Source organism: Carcharodon carcharias, chromosome 9, assembly GCF_017639515.1.
Source record: "Carcharodon carcharias isolate sCarCar2 chromosome 9, sCarCar2.pri, whole genome shotgun sequence".
Classification (NCBI taxonomy): domain Eukaryota; kingdom Metazoa; phylum Chordata; class Chondrichthyes; order Lamniformes; family Lamnidae; genus Carcharodon; species Carcharodon carcharias.
In genome coordinates this window covers 72878081-72894272 of record NC_054475.1, presented here as the reverse complement: position 1 = coordinate 72894272, position 16192 = coordinate 72878081, and the positions used below count along the sequence as shown (strand labels likewise).

Sequence of the window (16192 nt, the reverse complement as noted above, 5' to 3'; positions counted from 1 at the left end):
ATTGGCCATGAGAAATAGTATTTTGTCAGGAAAGCACAGGAATAATAGTTTCTCTGTGATGTCATAGTAATTTTCCTGATGTCACACCAACTTCCTCATTAATATAATAAAACAACTGTGAAATAAAATCTTGAGCAAAGCAAACCTCAAACGGTTCTACATCTCAAGCACTCATTGCAAGGTAAGCAATTCCTTAAAACCATGGATTAAAGCAGTTTTGCATTTACTATTTAGGCCCATTTTGTGTTCTGTACTGTGCTGGGCTAATGGAACGTGACATGAGAGCCCTGGTTGAAATTCAAAGGCCTAAGGTGTATGGCGGCAATAAGGCAGAAAGTGAGATCAATCAGCAAGTAGGGATTAGGGGCTGTCATTCTCCTCTGTAAATGTCTAAGGTTGAAGTTGGATCTGGTGCAAAGGAAACTGTGCTATGTTTGGTCTCCATATCAACGAAATGATGTAGAATTATTGGAAGTGACCCAGAGGTAGGCTATGAGCTTTGTGGCCTCACCAAGGCCAGATCTAATCCCAACATCTTTACTGCCATTTTCCTGAAGACCGTCACTTGTATTGTGGATAAGTTCCATAGACAATCACTATTCTGCACGAGATCATCAGTAGCCTGCCCAGACATGTGAGATGTCACATCTGAGCCCAACAGAGATTAGACGTGGAAATGCTGGCTGATGTGTCTCTGTTCTAGTCAAATATGCTGCCCTCACCATTCTTACTGTGACCAACTAACTCAACACAGGACCGCCCTAGTTTTCGTTGGACCGCATTATTACCAGCTGAACCCAGAACTTTATAATGTTTGCAAGGACAAGAGTGGAGTGCAAGAAAGCAAGTTTAAAGGTAAACCTGCAATGAATTAGTATATAAGGGTGTGATTAGACTTGGATGGTAGGAGAATGAATGTCATTGGGAAGTAATTTGGGCAGCAGATTGATTACCACTCAGGTCCAGTTTCATCCCCATAGTCCCCCCCCCCAAACTGCTTAGCATGTCATACCCAGGTGTATAATTAGTATTCGTAGTCAAAAAGATTTTTTTTCCAAAATTTGGTAGCTTTTTCTAAACGAATATATATTGTGCAGACCACTCTGTACATGACCCTCAGTTGTCATGTGGAAATACAGGACCAGCGACCTTGTGACTCAGAACACACATGCTTGAGTTGGGCTCAATTTTTAATTCATCAGACTGAATATTCTGATAAAGAACAAATTATCCACATTTCAGACTTTCTTCATCCCTCTCAACAAATATCAGTTAAGGGCCATGTCCTACACCATAGCAAATGTCTCTTAGCATCATGACTTTCTAGTTTTGGTTGGTAGTTATCAAATGTTTTTGTTATTGATAACAGCCCATTCATGTGGTGTGGCATTATTTCAAGATGGTGGCAACAGCGAAAAGGACGAGAGAGAGATCGGGGAGGATGGTGACATTTTTTAACAAAATAAAACAGACAGTGCCTCTGGGCAATGAAACAGGCAATCTGCTGGTCTGCATACTCAAGAAAAGGAGGATGGCAGTATTTGTCGGCATAAGGGGATCCCGAGGCATGGCGGTGTTTGTAGGGACGAGGAGACTGAGAAGAACAAATAAATTTATGAACAAGAAGCTGCAGCAGAGGATAGCAACAGTTGTGGGCACAAAGAGGCAGCGGAGGACAGCTTCCATGTTGAACAGAAACACAATTGCAGCTTGTTTGTGGATGTGTGAATCAGGTAGGATAATCACAGAGCAGCCTGCATATATGCACAATGCTTTTTTAGAATTGAAAGATATGCAAACTCTTAGATGAATACAATATATTTACAGTAAACATCAGGCTTGGCAGTCATTTAAATAAAATAATTATTCATACTAATAATAAACAGAACCCACTCTATATAACCTCCTTTTGTGCTATACCATTTTACTGGAGGTCGCTCAAGCCCTTCTGCAGGCGCACGCACAGAATCTAGATTGACAATTCTTTTATTGTCCTCATTTGCTACTTGGCTGCTTGCCATACCTTTGACATTAGGAAATATTAGCTTTGAACGCTTAATGCCCAAGCCCAAATCATATATAAAATTATGTAGCGAGAACAAAAGTCACCAACACTAACCCTCTGGGGTGCATCATGCACACCCTTGTCCAATCTGAGCAACAGCCACTAACCCAAGCTGTGATTCTTGCCCATCTTTCTATACCTGCTACATTTGCTCTTCCACTAGGCACCTCAATTTTTTAACAAGCATCGGTGAGGCATTTACTAGAAGTCCATATACTGTATATTACATCTACCACATTCCCTTTATTTACCTAGTTACTTCTTCAAATAATAAAACCCTATTAAAATGATTAAATGCAACTTGTCTTTAGCACATCCTATCTGATTGGCTTTGTTATCCTATGAATCCCTGAATATTCAGTAATTTTATCTCAAATTACGAATACTTTAGAGTTTACTCACAGCTGGCACCACTGACTGGGCTGTAGTTATCCAATCACTCCTTTCCTCAGCAAGGGTGTTAGCTACATTGGTTACCTTCCATCTTCCCATGGCAGAATGTGCATTTCCAAGCTAGATGGAAACAATTGTGGGCATTGTCATTTTTGTCAGGGCCTCATTGGCAAAGGGACAGATATTTTGAAGGGCAATCTACAGTGAACCAGGAGCCACTCATGGAGATTTCTACCCCAGGGCCAGAGGGGTGCATGGTGGTCAGGTATGTGCTAGGACATAAGAATTTTACTCACAAGAATAACTTTGAAACTATGACACTCCATACCACACATCATCTCTTCCATTTTCTCCAGTTTGCACTGAAGTTCAAGAATCCCATTAGTCTTTTCCTGACAAAGTTCTAATAGCTTATTAGTTTAGGTTTTTAAATCTGCATTCAACCAATTATTCTGATTTATCAATAATTTCTTTTCTTGTGCAAGGCATTTCCTCTGATATTTCATCGCGATTTTTGATGCTTTAAGTTTTAACTGACGATTCATCTTTATTAAATTTACTTCTACAAGTTTATCATTTTGATGTTTAAAGTTCTCAGTGAAGTTCTACTTTCTGTCCGTATCTCTTCTTCAGAACATACGGACTCAAAACGTTAACTGTGTTTTCTCTCCCAGATGCTGCTCGACCTGAGTTTTTCTAGCATTTTCTGCTTTTGTTTTAGATTTCCAGCATCTGCAGTATTTTGCTTTTATCTTTGTTCTACTTTCTGTGACTGACTCTCAATTGTACTCACCAATTCTGTTCTTTCATTAGCAAACTCCTCTTTCATACGTAAAAGTTGGTTTTCTACATTTCCTTCAATTACTTGTTATCAGCAATAAGCATCTCATTTTTGGCCACAGTAGTTTTCTGAAGTTGTTTAAGATCAGCACGATCAACTACCTTCATAAAACTACCTGGAACACAAATTGTCTCATCAGCCACCATCAATGATTGATCTGCCCCAGTATCTCCCAAAATTTTAATTTGTTTACTTATTTTACTGAAGGAGTAAGGGAAACCTTCTCCCTTCGAGACAAAACATCCAGAACCTCTAATAGCCTGACTTCCTTTACCAGTAATTAAAGAAGAATTCTCTGGACTATCCTGAAACATATCCCCCTTTCCTGTGTTCTGAGGGAACACGTTTCACCTTTGCTACTGTTACAGGTTTAACAACCATTTCCTTTCCTGATGCAACTTTTCATATGGATTCCTTAGGCTTTCCTACTACAGCAATAGGTCTACCATTAAATCTCCACCAATCAGCTCAAACATGTCCCACTTTGTTACAATGGAAATGCTTAGGCCTTTGTATATTATTTCTACCCTCAGCACCTTCCTTCCTAGTCTGAGGAGCAATTTCCTGGGAATTCCCAACTGTCCCTTCTCTTCCCTGGCTGCTCGCCTTCTTTTCACCTTCCCATCTTCTATCCTTCTCGAGTTTGTGGGGATGACAGAAAAAGGGTTTGGATCTATGGACCAGTTCATTAACATCAGCCATGTCTGCTGCCTGTCTAGTTGAAGACTCTTAGGTCTTCAACATGGGGTCTAACTGTAGGTGGAAGTGAATCTTTAAATTCTTCCAAGAAAATTGTTTCCCTAAGAGCTTTGTACGTTGTCTCTACCTTTAATGCCCATATCCAACAGTCAAAATTGCTTTGTTTTACCCTCTCAAACTCAATATAGACCTGCTTAAGCTGTTTCCTTATATTCTGAAATTTCTGCCCGTATGCCTCAGGGAAAAATTCATATGCACTCAGGATACATTTTTTTACTGCATCAAAATCCACTCTTCTGGCAGCAATGCATAAAACTCATGAGCTCTACCCACCAACCTAATCTGTGAAGAGCAACGTCCAGATTTCTTTTGGCCACTTCATTTGCTTAGCTACCTTTTCAAACAAAATAAAGAATGTCTCTAAATCCCTTCCTCAAACTTTGGAAGAGTTTGTACAAATTTAAACATCTTCCCACTAAGCTTTGGGCTGAAGGTGGTCATTTCACCATCAGAACCTTCCTCAACATCTAAATGGTCTTTTTTAAAGCGTAGCCTTTTAAGTCGGTATTCCCTTTCTCGTTCCTTCTCCCTTTCCTTCATTGCTAACTTCTCCTTTTGGAGGTCAAGTTTTTGCATTTCCATTTCTCTTTTGAAATGCTCTCACTTTTTTCTTATTCTCTTTCCTTTTTCTTTTACCTCTACTTCAAGATTTTTCATTTGCCAATTCAATTGACTCAAGCCCTGGAGAACAAGGTCTCTCTGGTATTCCTTCCAATTTCAAATGCTGTGCTATTATCTCAACTCTATCTGCTTTCCTTGCCCCTGTGGGTAATTTGAACTCCAGCATACCACCAATTCCATTAGCTTACTCTTGGTCACTTTTTGTAAACCAATCAGTGTTATGTCTTCCATCTGTAAAAAAAGTCTTGGCAATCTCCAGAGCCATTTTGAATTCCAACCTGAATCAGATATCTCACACCAACTCCAATTCCTAGGTGCAATACCTCAGCACCTCCACATACTTGTTTTACAAGGATTCACAGATCCCACCAATGTTCAAGGATCTCCAATCCCACAAGAGATATATAAACAATAATCCCGGACAAGCTCCCATTTTATTAAGATCCCAGCTGATGTTCCTGCTGGACACGCCAAACCCCAGCTTGATAGATCCTAATTTTTATTTTATGTTTAGATACTTGGAGAGTGGCTACTGAACAAATTCACAGGTATCAGCTGATGGACTTTTAACAAAAGAAAAAAACATTTATTAAACAAGGAAAAATGAACTATAATATAAAACTGCTTCACCCGCAACTATACCTTTACAGATATATATATACAGATTTGTAAGGATAACACCAGTTACAAAGACTATCTTATACTCTAATGTTCACAACAAATACACAGTCCATGCAAACCAACAGGTGTCCTATGGTCAGACACACCACACTCTGAAACCAAGTGACAGATGCTACCACAAACAGATGCTATAGATCTCTCTTCAACTCCCCCCAGATGTTTGTCACACCATGAGCCAACTGGTCTCATTGAACTCCATCTTTCACACGGGGCTTCCAATCTCCACTCTTGAACAACTCGCTCTGGAATCTTCTCCCAAACTACGCTTTCTCTCGGACTTTCGACAACAGTCCACCTCCAGGGTTTTGAACTTCCTTCTGATGTCCCTCTCCCCTGGATCGCCATATGCATTCAAACTTTCTTCCATGCATTCTCTCTCAAATGCTCAGCTGTGCCAAAAGAACATCATTGCTTCACATGTCCATAGTAAAGAGTTACAGACCTTCAGCTGGCTCTATGGATCTTCTGGCTTCTCCCAAGCCTATATCACTTTAAATCTGCATCCTGCAGCTTTCTTCTCTTTAAGCTTGGAGCCTTCCTATCTGCTCCTTACTTTCACTTCCACAAGCCAGGATCTTTTGCAGACCCCTGCCCTTGTCCTTTGACTAGACTGGCTTCTTGGGACAATTCCTGTTCCACTTCCCTAGATTTGGGGATTCTCTTTTTTAGTTTCTGGAAACTGCTCCAGCAGTTTCCTCTCCTGTCCAATTTCCCCTGGCAGCTGGCTTCAACTTCAGTTTGGGACTTGCTATCTGTCCTTCTGCTGTCCAGCCTCCCTAGAATCCTGGCTTCAACTGAGCTTTGGTTTGGGACTTGCTATTTGTCCTTCCTGTGCCGCAACTGCTTCCAACTGAACTGAAACTACTTCTCTGTCTCTGTGGGCCCCATTGCTAGGCAACAGCACAGTTTTTAATCTTGTTTTAATTTTCCTAAGTCACTACCCCCCACCCTTGATAACACAGCTCTCCACTTCAAAGTCATAAAACTCATTAGAAATGCAGGTATACAAACAGAGCTTTAGACCTGCTGTCTTCACTCAAAAATGAAACCAGATCCCAGGTTTCACTTTTTATCCCACAAATAGAAAAAAATATAAATTGAACTTAAAATTAAAGATATCCCTTACTCCTAATACACACAAATACACATATAACTTACTTAAACTATCTCTTTTTCCTAATACAGTCAGAAGACTAAACAGGCCTGCTAATCAGAGATAGGTAAGTGTAATTCCATTCTGAGAATGGGTCAGTGGGAACATAGGAAATAGGAGCAGGAGAATTCTGTTGGAGTCATCTATTTAAAGGAAAAAAAAGGCTTGCAGTTATATAGCACTTTCTACGATGAGAGGGCAGCTCAAAGGGCTTTACAGCCAATGAGTGATGTGTTATAAATGTGGATAATGAGACAGCAGAAAAAAACTAATTGAATAAAGTCATGAATCATGGTGCTACCTGCTGTCCAGCACCTTTGCTTCTCAGTCTACGTGGCTGCAGTGCAACAACTGGCTTAAATACAAAAATTTCAAAATTAGCCTTGGCTGGACTTGGGACAGGGCTCTGATAATGACCTTCTTCCTGTTTTAGAGGAGGGTAAAGGGGCAATCGTTCCAAGTCCCAGGAAACTATAAGGTGGGGTAATAGTATCAGTCACACTCACCATAACTTCCATAAGCTGGAGTCCTAGAACAATGTGCCAAGGGCAGCAGGTTTTCAGCAAATTTTACACTATTGTACAGTATGTAGGCACCATAAAGTAGGTTGCGAAGGTACAATCAATGTGGAATGTAGAGCTCATAGGTGTACTGTCCAAAGAAAACTTATGGCCCATAGGCTTTGAAAAACTCTTAGACAATTTGCAGCCTGTAGACAGTGGGTGGCTCGCATGCACTGAGAATTTGATTAGAGTAGTCTGGTTGAAGGAGTGGGGAGCTTTGAAGGGGCTGGAGGAGATTACAGAGATAGGGAGTGTCTTAGGGGCTGGACGGGGTTACAGAAATAGGCAGAGTCTTAGAAGTTGGAGAAATTTACAGTGATAAGGACACAGGGCATTGGCAGGAGAGGGATTACTGAGTGACAGAGGGGAGGGTGATGGATTAACATCAGAATGGATACAGTCAGTAACACAGGGCACTTAGGGGGGCAAGGGGATACTGAGTGACAGTGTGAGGGAGCTGGATTAACATCAGTAGAGATACAGTCAGTAACACAGGGAGTTGGGGGAACAGGGTTACTAATTGACTGTGTGAGGGAGCTAGATTATCAGTAGAGATACAGTCACTAACACAGGGCACTACTGTCACCAGTACTGGGGAAAGAGTATGCTGTTCCATTGGGACAGGCTCCACTTAAACTGAATTGGGATCAGTGTCCTGGTGAATCAAATAACTAGGACAGTAGACAGGGCTTTAAAGTAATGAAGAGTTGCTTGGGGAGTGGTGGGGGTTGGGAAGACTCAGGAAAAGGTAAATTCAAATGCAGCAACCGAAATGTCACAGCTCCAGAGCAGAGCAGCATTTTGGGTAAAAACCTACGACCTTTACCACCTAGAAGGATAAGGGCAGCAGACACATGGGAACACCACCGCCTGGAAGCTTCCCTCCAAGCCACTCATCCCCCTGACCTGGAAGTATATCATCAATCCTTCATTGTCGCTAGGTCAAAATCCTGGAACTCCCCCTCCTTCCCCTCTCCTCCTCCCCTCCAACAGCAAGGTGGGTGTACTTACACTACATGGACTGAAGTGGTTCAAGATGACAATTCATCACCACTTTCTCAAGATCAATTAAGGATGGACAATAAATGCTGGCTTTACCATTGGTGTTCGCATCCCTTGATCATTTTTTTTTAAATCGGAAGAGAAAAAATTCACTGAGCTATGGGGGAAAGGCAAGGAAGTGGGACCAGCTGAGTAGCTCTTAGAGAGTTGGCATGGACATGGCAGGCCTTGTTCAGTGCTGTAACTATTCTATGATTCTAAGTGTTGTGGTGGGATTTCAGCTCACATCACCGGGTTATTAGTCCAGATATCTGAATTGCTGGCCCAGTAACATTGGCTGGGATTTTCCAGTCCTGCCCACAGCGGGAATTGGTGCCGGTTGGATTTGAAAATTTGGAGAGCAGCCACAAGTCCGTTGATTTTGGCAGGAATTTTCTGGTCCAAAAATCCCACCCATAGTCACTATCCTACCTTATTCTGTATCTACCAACCTTTCAGGCAGTGCATTTCAGATGTGTAAAAAAAATTATTTCTGTTGATTCCGAGTTTTAAAGTTGCTTATTTCTACGACCTCTGGTTACCACAGGGAACATTTCTGTTTATTTACTCTATCAAACGCCTCTATCAAACTCCATCTTAACCTGGCATGGATAGAAGATTGGCTAGTTAACAGGAAGCAGAGAGTAGGCATAATTGGGTCTATTTCAGGTTGGCAGAAAGTGATGAGTGGTGTGCCACAGGAATCAGTGCTGGGGCCTCAACTTCTTACGATTTGTATAAATGAATTGGATGAAGGAACTGAACAAATGGTAGCTAAATTTGCTGGCCACACAAAGGTAGGTAGGAAAGTAAATTGTGAAGAGGAAGTAAAGAGGCTACAAAGTGACATAGATAGGTTAAGACAGTGGGCAAAGATCTGGCAAATGGAGTATAATGTGGGAAAATGTGAAATTGTTCATTTTGGCAGAAAGAATAAAAAAGCATATTATCTAAATGGTGAGAGATTGCAGAGCTCTGAGATTCAAAGGCATTTGGGTGTCCCAGTCCCTGGATCACAAAAGGTTGGTATGCAGGTACAGCAGGTAATTAGGAAAGCTAATAGAATGTCATCATTTATTGTGAGGGGAATTGATTGCAAACGTAGGGAAGTTATGCTTCAATTATACAGGGCATTGGTGAGACCACATCTAGAGTATTGTGTACAGTACTGGACTTATTCAAAGAAAGATGTAAATGTGTTAGCAGTTCAGATAAGATTTACTGGACTAATACCAGGAATGGATAGGTTAGGCTTATATCCCTGGAATTTAGAAGCGTAAGAGATGATTTAGTCCTGGGGGTCTTGACAGGGTAGATGTGAAGAGGATGTTCCTTCTTGTGGGAGAAATAGAGGTCACTGTTTAAAAATAAAGGATCACTCATTTAAGACAGAGATGATGGGAATTTTTTTTCTCTGAGGATTGAGACTTTGGAACTCTCTTCTTCAAAAAGGTGGTAGAAGCAGAATCTGAATTTTTTTTTTTAAGGCAAAGCTAGGTAGATTCTTGAGTAAAAAGGGGGTGAAAGGTCATCGGGGGGTAAGCAGGAATGTGAGGTTGAGGGTGCAATCAGATTAGCCATGATCTTTTTGAATGGTGGTGCAGGCTCGAGAGGCTGAGTGGCCCACTCCTGCTCCTAATTCGTGTGTTTGAATGCTTTAAGGAGAGCTACAGCTTCTCCACATAACTGAAATCCCTCATCCCTGATATCATTCCAGTAAATTTCCTTTGCCCAGAATTGGATGGAACACTCCATCTGAGGCCAAACCCATTTATTTCATACAAGTTTAGCATAATTCTCCTTGCTTTTAAAATCTATGTCTCTAGTATTAAAGCCAAAGATCATATTTTTCTTTTTTAAAAACAGCTTTCTTAACATATCCTGCCACCTTGTGTTCTTACACCTCTTTTCCTTCACAATTTTCAAAATTGTACCAATTATTTTATATTTCCTATGTTCATTTGTCCTATATAACTCTTTCTCTGCATTAAATTTCATCTGTTAGGAGTCTGTCCATTCTACCAGTCTGTCTACATCTTCCTGATGGCTGTCACTAACTTCCTTATAGTTTATTGCATTTCCAAGTTTCTTGCAATTTGCAATTCTTGAAATGATATCCTGTCTACCCAAGGCAATGGCATTGATTTTTAAGGTCAAAGGAAATAGAAATATCGAAAATAGGAGGAGAAGGCCATTCGGCCCTTCAAGCCTGCTCTGCCATTCATTATGATCATGGCTGATCATCCAACTCAATAGCCTGCTCCCGCCTTCGCCCCAAGAGCTCCACCTAACTCTTCTTGAAAACATTCTTCTGAACTCCAGCGAATATAATCCTAACTGGCTCAATCTCTCCTCATATGTCAGTTCCGCCATCCCAGGAATCTAGTAAACCTTTGCTGCACTCCCTCTATAGCAAGAACATCCTTCCTCAGATAAGGAGACCAAAACTGCACACAATATTCCAGGTGTGGTCTCACCAAGGCCCTGTACAATTGCAGCAAGACATCCCTGCTCCTGTACGTGAATCCTCTTGCTATGAAGGCCAACATACCGTTTGCTTCTTTACCACCTGGTGCACCTGCATGCTTACCTTCAGTGACTGGTGTATGAGGACACCCAGGTCTCGTTGCACATTCCCCTCTCTCAATTTATAGCCATTCAGGTGATAATCTGCCTTCCTGTTTTTGCTACCAAAGTGGATAACTTCACATTTATCCACATTATACTGCATCTGCCATGCATTTGCCCACTCACTCAGCTTGTCCAAAAATCACACTGAAGCATCTCTGCATCCTCCTCACAGGAGCAGGAGTAGGCCATTTGGCTCTTTGAGCTTGCTCCATCAGTCAATAAGATCATGTCTGATTTGATTGTGGCCTTAACTCCTCTTTCCTGCCTGACTCCCGTTACCCTTGATTCCTTTGCAGATCAAAAATCTGTCTAACTCAGGCTTGAATATATTAACTGTCCCAGCCTCCACTGCCCTGTGGGGGAGAGAATTCAAAAGACTAATGGCCCTCTGAGAGATGAAATTCCTCCTCATCTCCGTCTTAAATATGACACCCTTATTTTTAAATTGTGTTTTCCAGTTCTTGATTTCCCACCATGAGGCATAACATCCTACCTTGTCAAGCCCCCTCAGAATCTTTTACGTTTCAATAAGATCATCTCTCATTCTTCTCAACTTCAATCAGTATAGCCCCAACTTGCTCAACCTTTCCCTCATAAGACAACTCTTCCAGCCCAGGAATCAGCCAAGTGAACTATCTGTGAATTGCTTCCAATATGAGTATATTGCTCCTTAAGTAAGAAGACCAAAACTGCACACACCACTCTAGGAACAGTCTCACCAATGCCATATACAGTTGTAGCAAGGCCTCCCAACTTTTATACACCATCCCTCATGCAATAAAGGCCAGCATTCCATTTGCCTTCTTTGCAACTTGCTGTACCTGCATGCTAAGTTTTTGTGATTCATGTACAATGACATCCAGATCCCTCTGTGTTGCAGCATTCTTCAGTCTCTCTATTTAAGTAATATTCTGCTTTTCAATTCTTTCTGCTAAAATGGGCAACCTCACATTTTCCCACATTATACTCCATGTGGCAAATATTTGCCCATTCACTTAACCTATCTATATCCCTTTGCAGACTATTGCTTTCCTATTTTTGTAATATCAGCAAATTTGGCTACAATACACTGAACCCTCTCATTCAAGTCATTAATTCAGATCGTAAATATTTGAGGCCCCAGCAGTGAACCCTGTGGCACTCCACTAGTTACGGTTTGCCAACCTGAAAATGGCCCATTTATCCTGACTCATGGTTTCCTGTTAGTTAACCAACCCTCTGCCCATGCTAATATATCACCTTCAAAACCATCTTGTGTATCAAACTTTTTATGTGGCAACTTATTGGATGCCTTTTGGAAGTCCAAATACATTATATCTACTTTTCCCCTTTATCCATCCTGTTTGCTAAATCCTCAGAGAACTCTAATAAATTTGACAAACACTATTTCCCTTTCACAAAACCATGCCTTCATGATTTCATAAATGTCCTGCTAATACCCCCTTAATTGATTATAGCATTTTCCCAATGACAGGAGTTAGGCTAACTGGCTGTGGACTCCTGCTTTCTGTCTCTCGTCTTTCTTGAATCAGTGTGTTGCATTTGTGATTTTCCAATTCACTGGGACCTTTGCAGAATCTAGGGAATTTTGCAAGATTATTAAGTCATATTTTGCCAGATCCCTTTTGAAAGTCCATTTATACAAGGACTACACTACCCAAATTCGCCAATGTTAGGAAATAGAGATAGTTAAGTTATATTTGTGGGTATTAGGAATGAGTTTTAGCTTTAAAGCTTAAGTTTGATTTGTATTTCTGTATGTGTGTGTTAAGAAAAGGTCAAATTGAGTTTTAGTTTCACTTTAAAAGGTGCCTGCATTACTAAGAGAGTATAACAACTTGAACTAAATTAAGCAAACAAGAGCAGAGGAAAAACAGGGCTGTTGCCTAGCAACAGGGGTCCAGAAAGGCAGGTCCTTCCGACAGACATACACACAAACACAAGATGATAAACAGCAATTTGATTTTGGAAGCTGTTGCAGTTGCTTTTGAAAGTAGCTGCCAGGAGAGACTGGAAAAGGGGGACATATATCCAGTCCCAAGCTAAAGAAAATACCCCAAAATCCAGGGCAGTGGAATGGAAAAAGTCCAAAGAAGGCCTTCTAGTCAAAGGAAGGACAGGAACCTGGAAAAGGTCCTGTTACATGAAGTTAAGATAAAGGGGCAGAAAGGCTCCAAGCTTCAGATTTAAAAAGACAAAAGTTGCAGAAAGCAGATTTAAAACGAGAACAGCTTGCAAGAGGCAAGAAAGTCCAAAGAGACAACAGAAGGTCTGTAACTCTTTGCTACAGGCATGTGAAGCAGTGGTACTGTTGTTGGCTGAGTTGATGAGAGAATGTGGAAGAAGCTTGAATGAATGTGGTGACCCATGGAAGAGGAACTTTGGAAGGAGATTTCGAAACCCTGGAGGTAAACCCTTGGGGAAGGTGTCTGAGAGAAAGCGTCAGTTTGGGAGAAGATTTCAAGGTGCGGTCTTTGAGAGTGGAGATTGAAAACTCTCATATGAAAGACGGGATGCAGTGAGACCTATTGGCTTATGGTGTGACAAACATCTGGGGGAGCTGAGGAGAGATCCATAGCATCTGGTTGAGGTGGCACTTGCTTTCAGAGTGTGGCAGTGTTAGAGTGCTTATTGGTACATGGACTGTGTACTGACTGTGGACATTAGAGTATAAAAGACAGTTTTTGTAACTTGTGTTATCCTTACAAATCTGTATATATCTGTAAAGGTATAGTTGTGGGTGAAAGAGTATTGTAATAAAGTTCATATTTTCTTGTTTAGTAAATGTTTTACTCTTTTGTTAAAAGTTCATCAACTGATTCCTGTTCAGTAGCCACTCTACATGTATCTAAGCAAAAAAAAATAAGTTAGGATCTATCGAGCTGGACTTCACTCTGGGGTCAGGCTTGTCCAGGGGTAACTTCAGCTGGGATCATAACACCATCTCCATCAAAAAGTCAATGAAGTAACTCAGACAGAACTTGTCTTTAACAAATCCACACTGATATATTTTTCCATGTTGCTTTTGTCCTGGATTATTGTCTCTTGACCTCACTGCTAACGGAAGTCTGACTGGCCTATAGTTGCCAGGTTTATCCCTCTCCCTGTTTTGAAAAGGGACTGAATATTTGCAATCTTCTAGTCATCTGGCACCACCCACGTATCCGAGGAGGATCGGAAGATTGAAGCCAGAGTGTCCACAATTTCCCCTCAATAACCGGGATGCAAGGAGAAAGAATCACAAGGTGAGAAAACAAGACAGAAACTGGACAAAACAGAAGAGATGAGATAGAAAAATAAAGAGAGAGCAGAACATTACATACATGTGGTGCACATTGTAACAGAAAGATGGAACCCCCATGCCATCACATCACCATGAGGAAGGGCACATGGATTCACCAATTTTAAAATATCATTTTCTCCACTGGAACACGTGTTTACAGCAACAAAGCAATGCTAACATGGTTAATCAAATCCAGATTTTGGGTGTGAATACTAAATGTTTGGTTCTTTACCTGTGGGCTTCGATCCTTTTGGTGGCCCAATTTGCCCAGGGTTAAGTCCTTCACTCGGCTGTAAATAGACATAGTGCAATATGTTCAATGGTTAGTTCATTCACTGAAACTGTTCAACAATGGCGGGGGGGGGGGGGGGTCAAAAATTGCAAAGGCATTGTTATCCCTGGAGATGTTTTACCAAACACATGAATTTTCCTCACAGTGTGCATCCCTCCCCATTTCATCTCATGGACAATTTCTGGGCTGGAAGGGGAGCTGAATGACTCAGTCTCAACTAAATCACCAAACGGCTACCATGAAGTGGCATGAGGCATATTCCTCAATCTTCTCACTTCCCTTCCTGAAGGTGCTGACTCGAATCCCCTACCGTGAGCGTGCTGACACTTTCCCTCTCTTTTGAGGGTGCTGAATCCATCCCCTCCTCCCCTGAAGGTGCTGGCCCTCTCTCCCCCTACCCTGAAGGTGCTGACTCTCTCTCCCCCTCCCCTGAAAGTGCTGACTCTCTCTCCCCCTCCCCTGAAAGTGCTGACTCTCTCTCTTTGAAGGTGCTGACTCTCTCTCTCCCCATCTCCTGAAGATGCCTACTCTCTCTCCTACTCCACTGGTGGTGCCGACTCTCTCTCCCCACTCCCCTAAGGTACTGACTCTTGGTTCCACCCTCAAGTTCAATTTACCAAGGCTGAACTTGAAGGTCAATTTGCAGCCACTGGCCTGCATGACTTGTTTTCCAACATCTGGTACCATTATACATCAGGTCAAGACCTCTGATCTTCTGTCCTCTCCTTGTCATCTGTACAGGCTCTACTCTGCACTCTCCCAAAGAACAGTTATCAATCCAAACTCCTGTCTCCTTGGCAAAAGTGAGTATAGTGAATTTCGGGCTTTCATCCCTTGAGATCAATAGACACTACCAAGGCTTTGGGGACTTATTCCAGCTATAGTCTTATATACATCGGTAGACAAAGGTTCCACTAACAGGGCAGACACGGTAAATATAAGGGGGATAAGAAGAAGTCTGATGGAGTCTTTTGCATTTGAAGAGTAATAAGGGTGTGGAATACTTTACATAGAAAGATACTGACGTGTCTCTGGGTTACGTAGTTGTGGGCTTAAGCCCCACTTCTGGACTTGAGAACACTTTCCAGGCTGACATTGCAATACCCTCAGAGAGCTCCCTCTGCCTGTAATTCATTGAACATGATGAGGTGTCATGTACAACTGAATCCCTCTGTGTTCGTATTGAGCAATATGGTGAGAAGTGCCATGAGTTTTATGAGGCTAAGCAACTCTCTCCTGTATCTAAAGGTTCACCTATTTTTAACAAATTAAGAAGGTTATGCAATTGGAAGTTTGATTTGCTGAAAAAATAATGGGAGACAAATGGTATTTTAGAGTTTCAATTTAGTCAGTTATAGATTTCGGTGTGAGACTGTGCAAACTACAAGATGTTAATTCTCATCCTGTAATTTCAATGAAAGGTCTGTCAAACCAGTCCTTTGAGAGGTGGGACCAAAAGTTGAAATAAAATCTGCTGAGCCCTGATCTAGTCTGAGACTCTGGCCATGTTCAGAATTACCTGTTCCCCCAGATCTTCCTCCTCTTGATCTACCGTTGTCAGCAGGTTTGACAAAGCTTGCAGTTGGCCAACTGAGAAGGTGAAATCCATCTTGTTACCTTGCCAGTCTCGTCAAAAAGTCCCTGTTTGCAGCAAAAGAGATCTTCCTTTAGCACCAGTTTATTTATCTGTAATTCATACCCTAGCCATTAAGGCAGCATTGTGCCTACCACCATGTGTTGTGCTATTCTACCAGTTGCTACATTGAGAGCAAGTACTCCCTAGCACTGCAGACATTAACACATTCCTGCTTACTGCACACATGCCACAGGGCTTTGTACAATGCTGTATGGGCAAATGGTGCCCTATGA

At 41.6% G+C, this 16192-nt stretch overlaps 1 protein-coding gene across 1 annotated transcript in view; it reads right to left on the bottom strand.

Annotated features, from left to right (window-relative positions):
* dnaaf6 (dynein axonemal assembly factor 6) overlaps window positions 1-15970 on the bottom strand; it is a 67168-nt gene extending 51198 nt beyond the window's left edge. The window contains exons 1-2 of the mRNA XM_041195930.1: window positions 15843-15970; window positions 14264-14321 (exon numbers count right to left, since the gene is read on the bottom strand). Of these exons, the coding sequence (XP_041051864.1) occupies window positions 14264-14321; window positions 15843-15932 (148 nt within the window). The 5' untranslated portion in view covers window positions 15933-15970. The remainder of the gene's footprint in view (window positions 1-14263; window positions 14322-15842) is intronic.
* Between the last annotated feature and the right edge of the window lie 222 nt (window positions 15971-16192).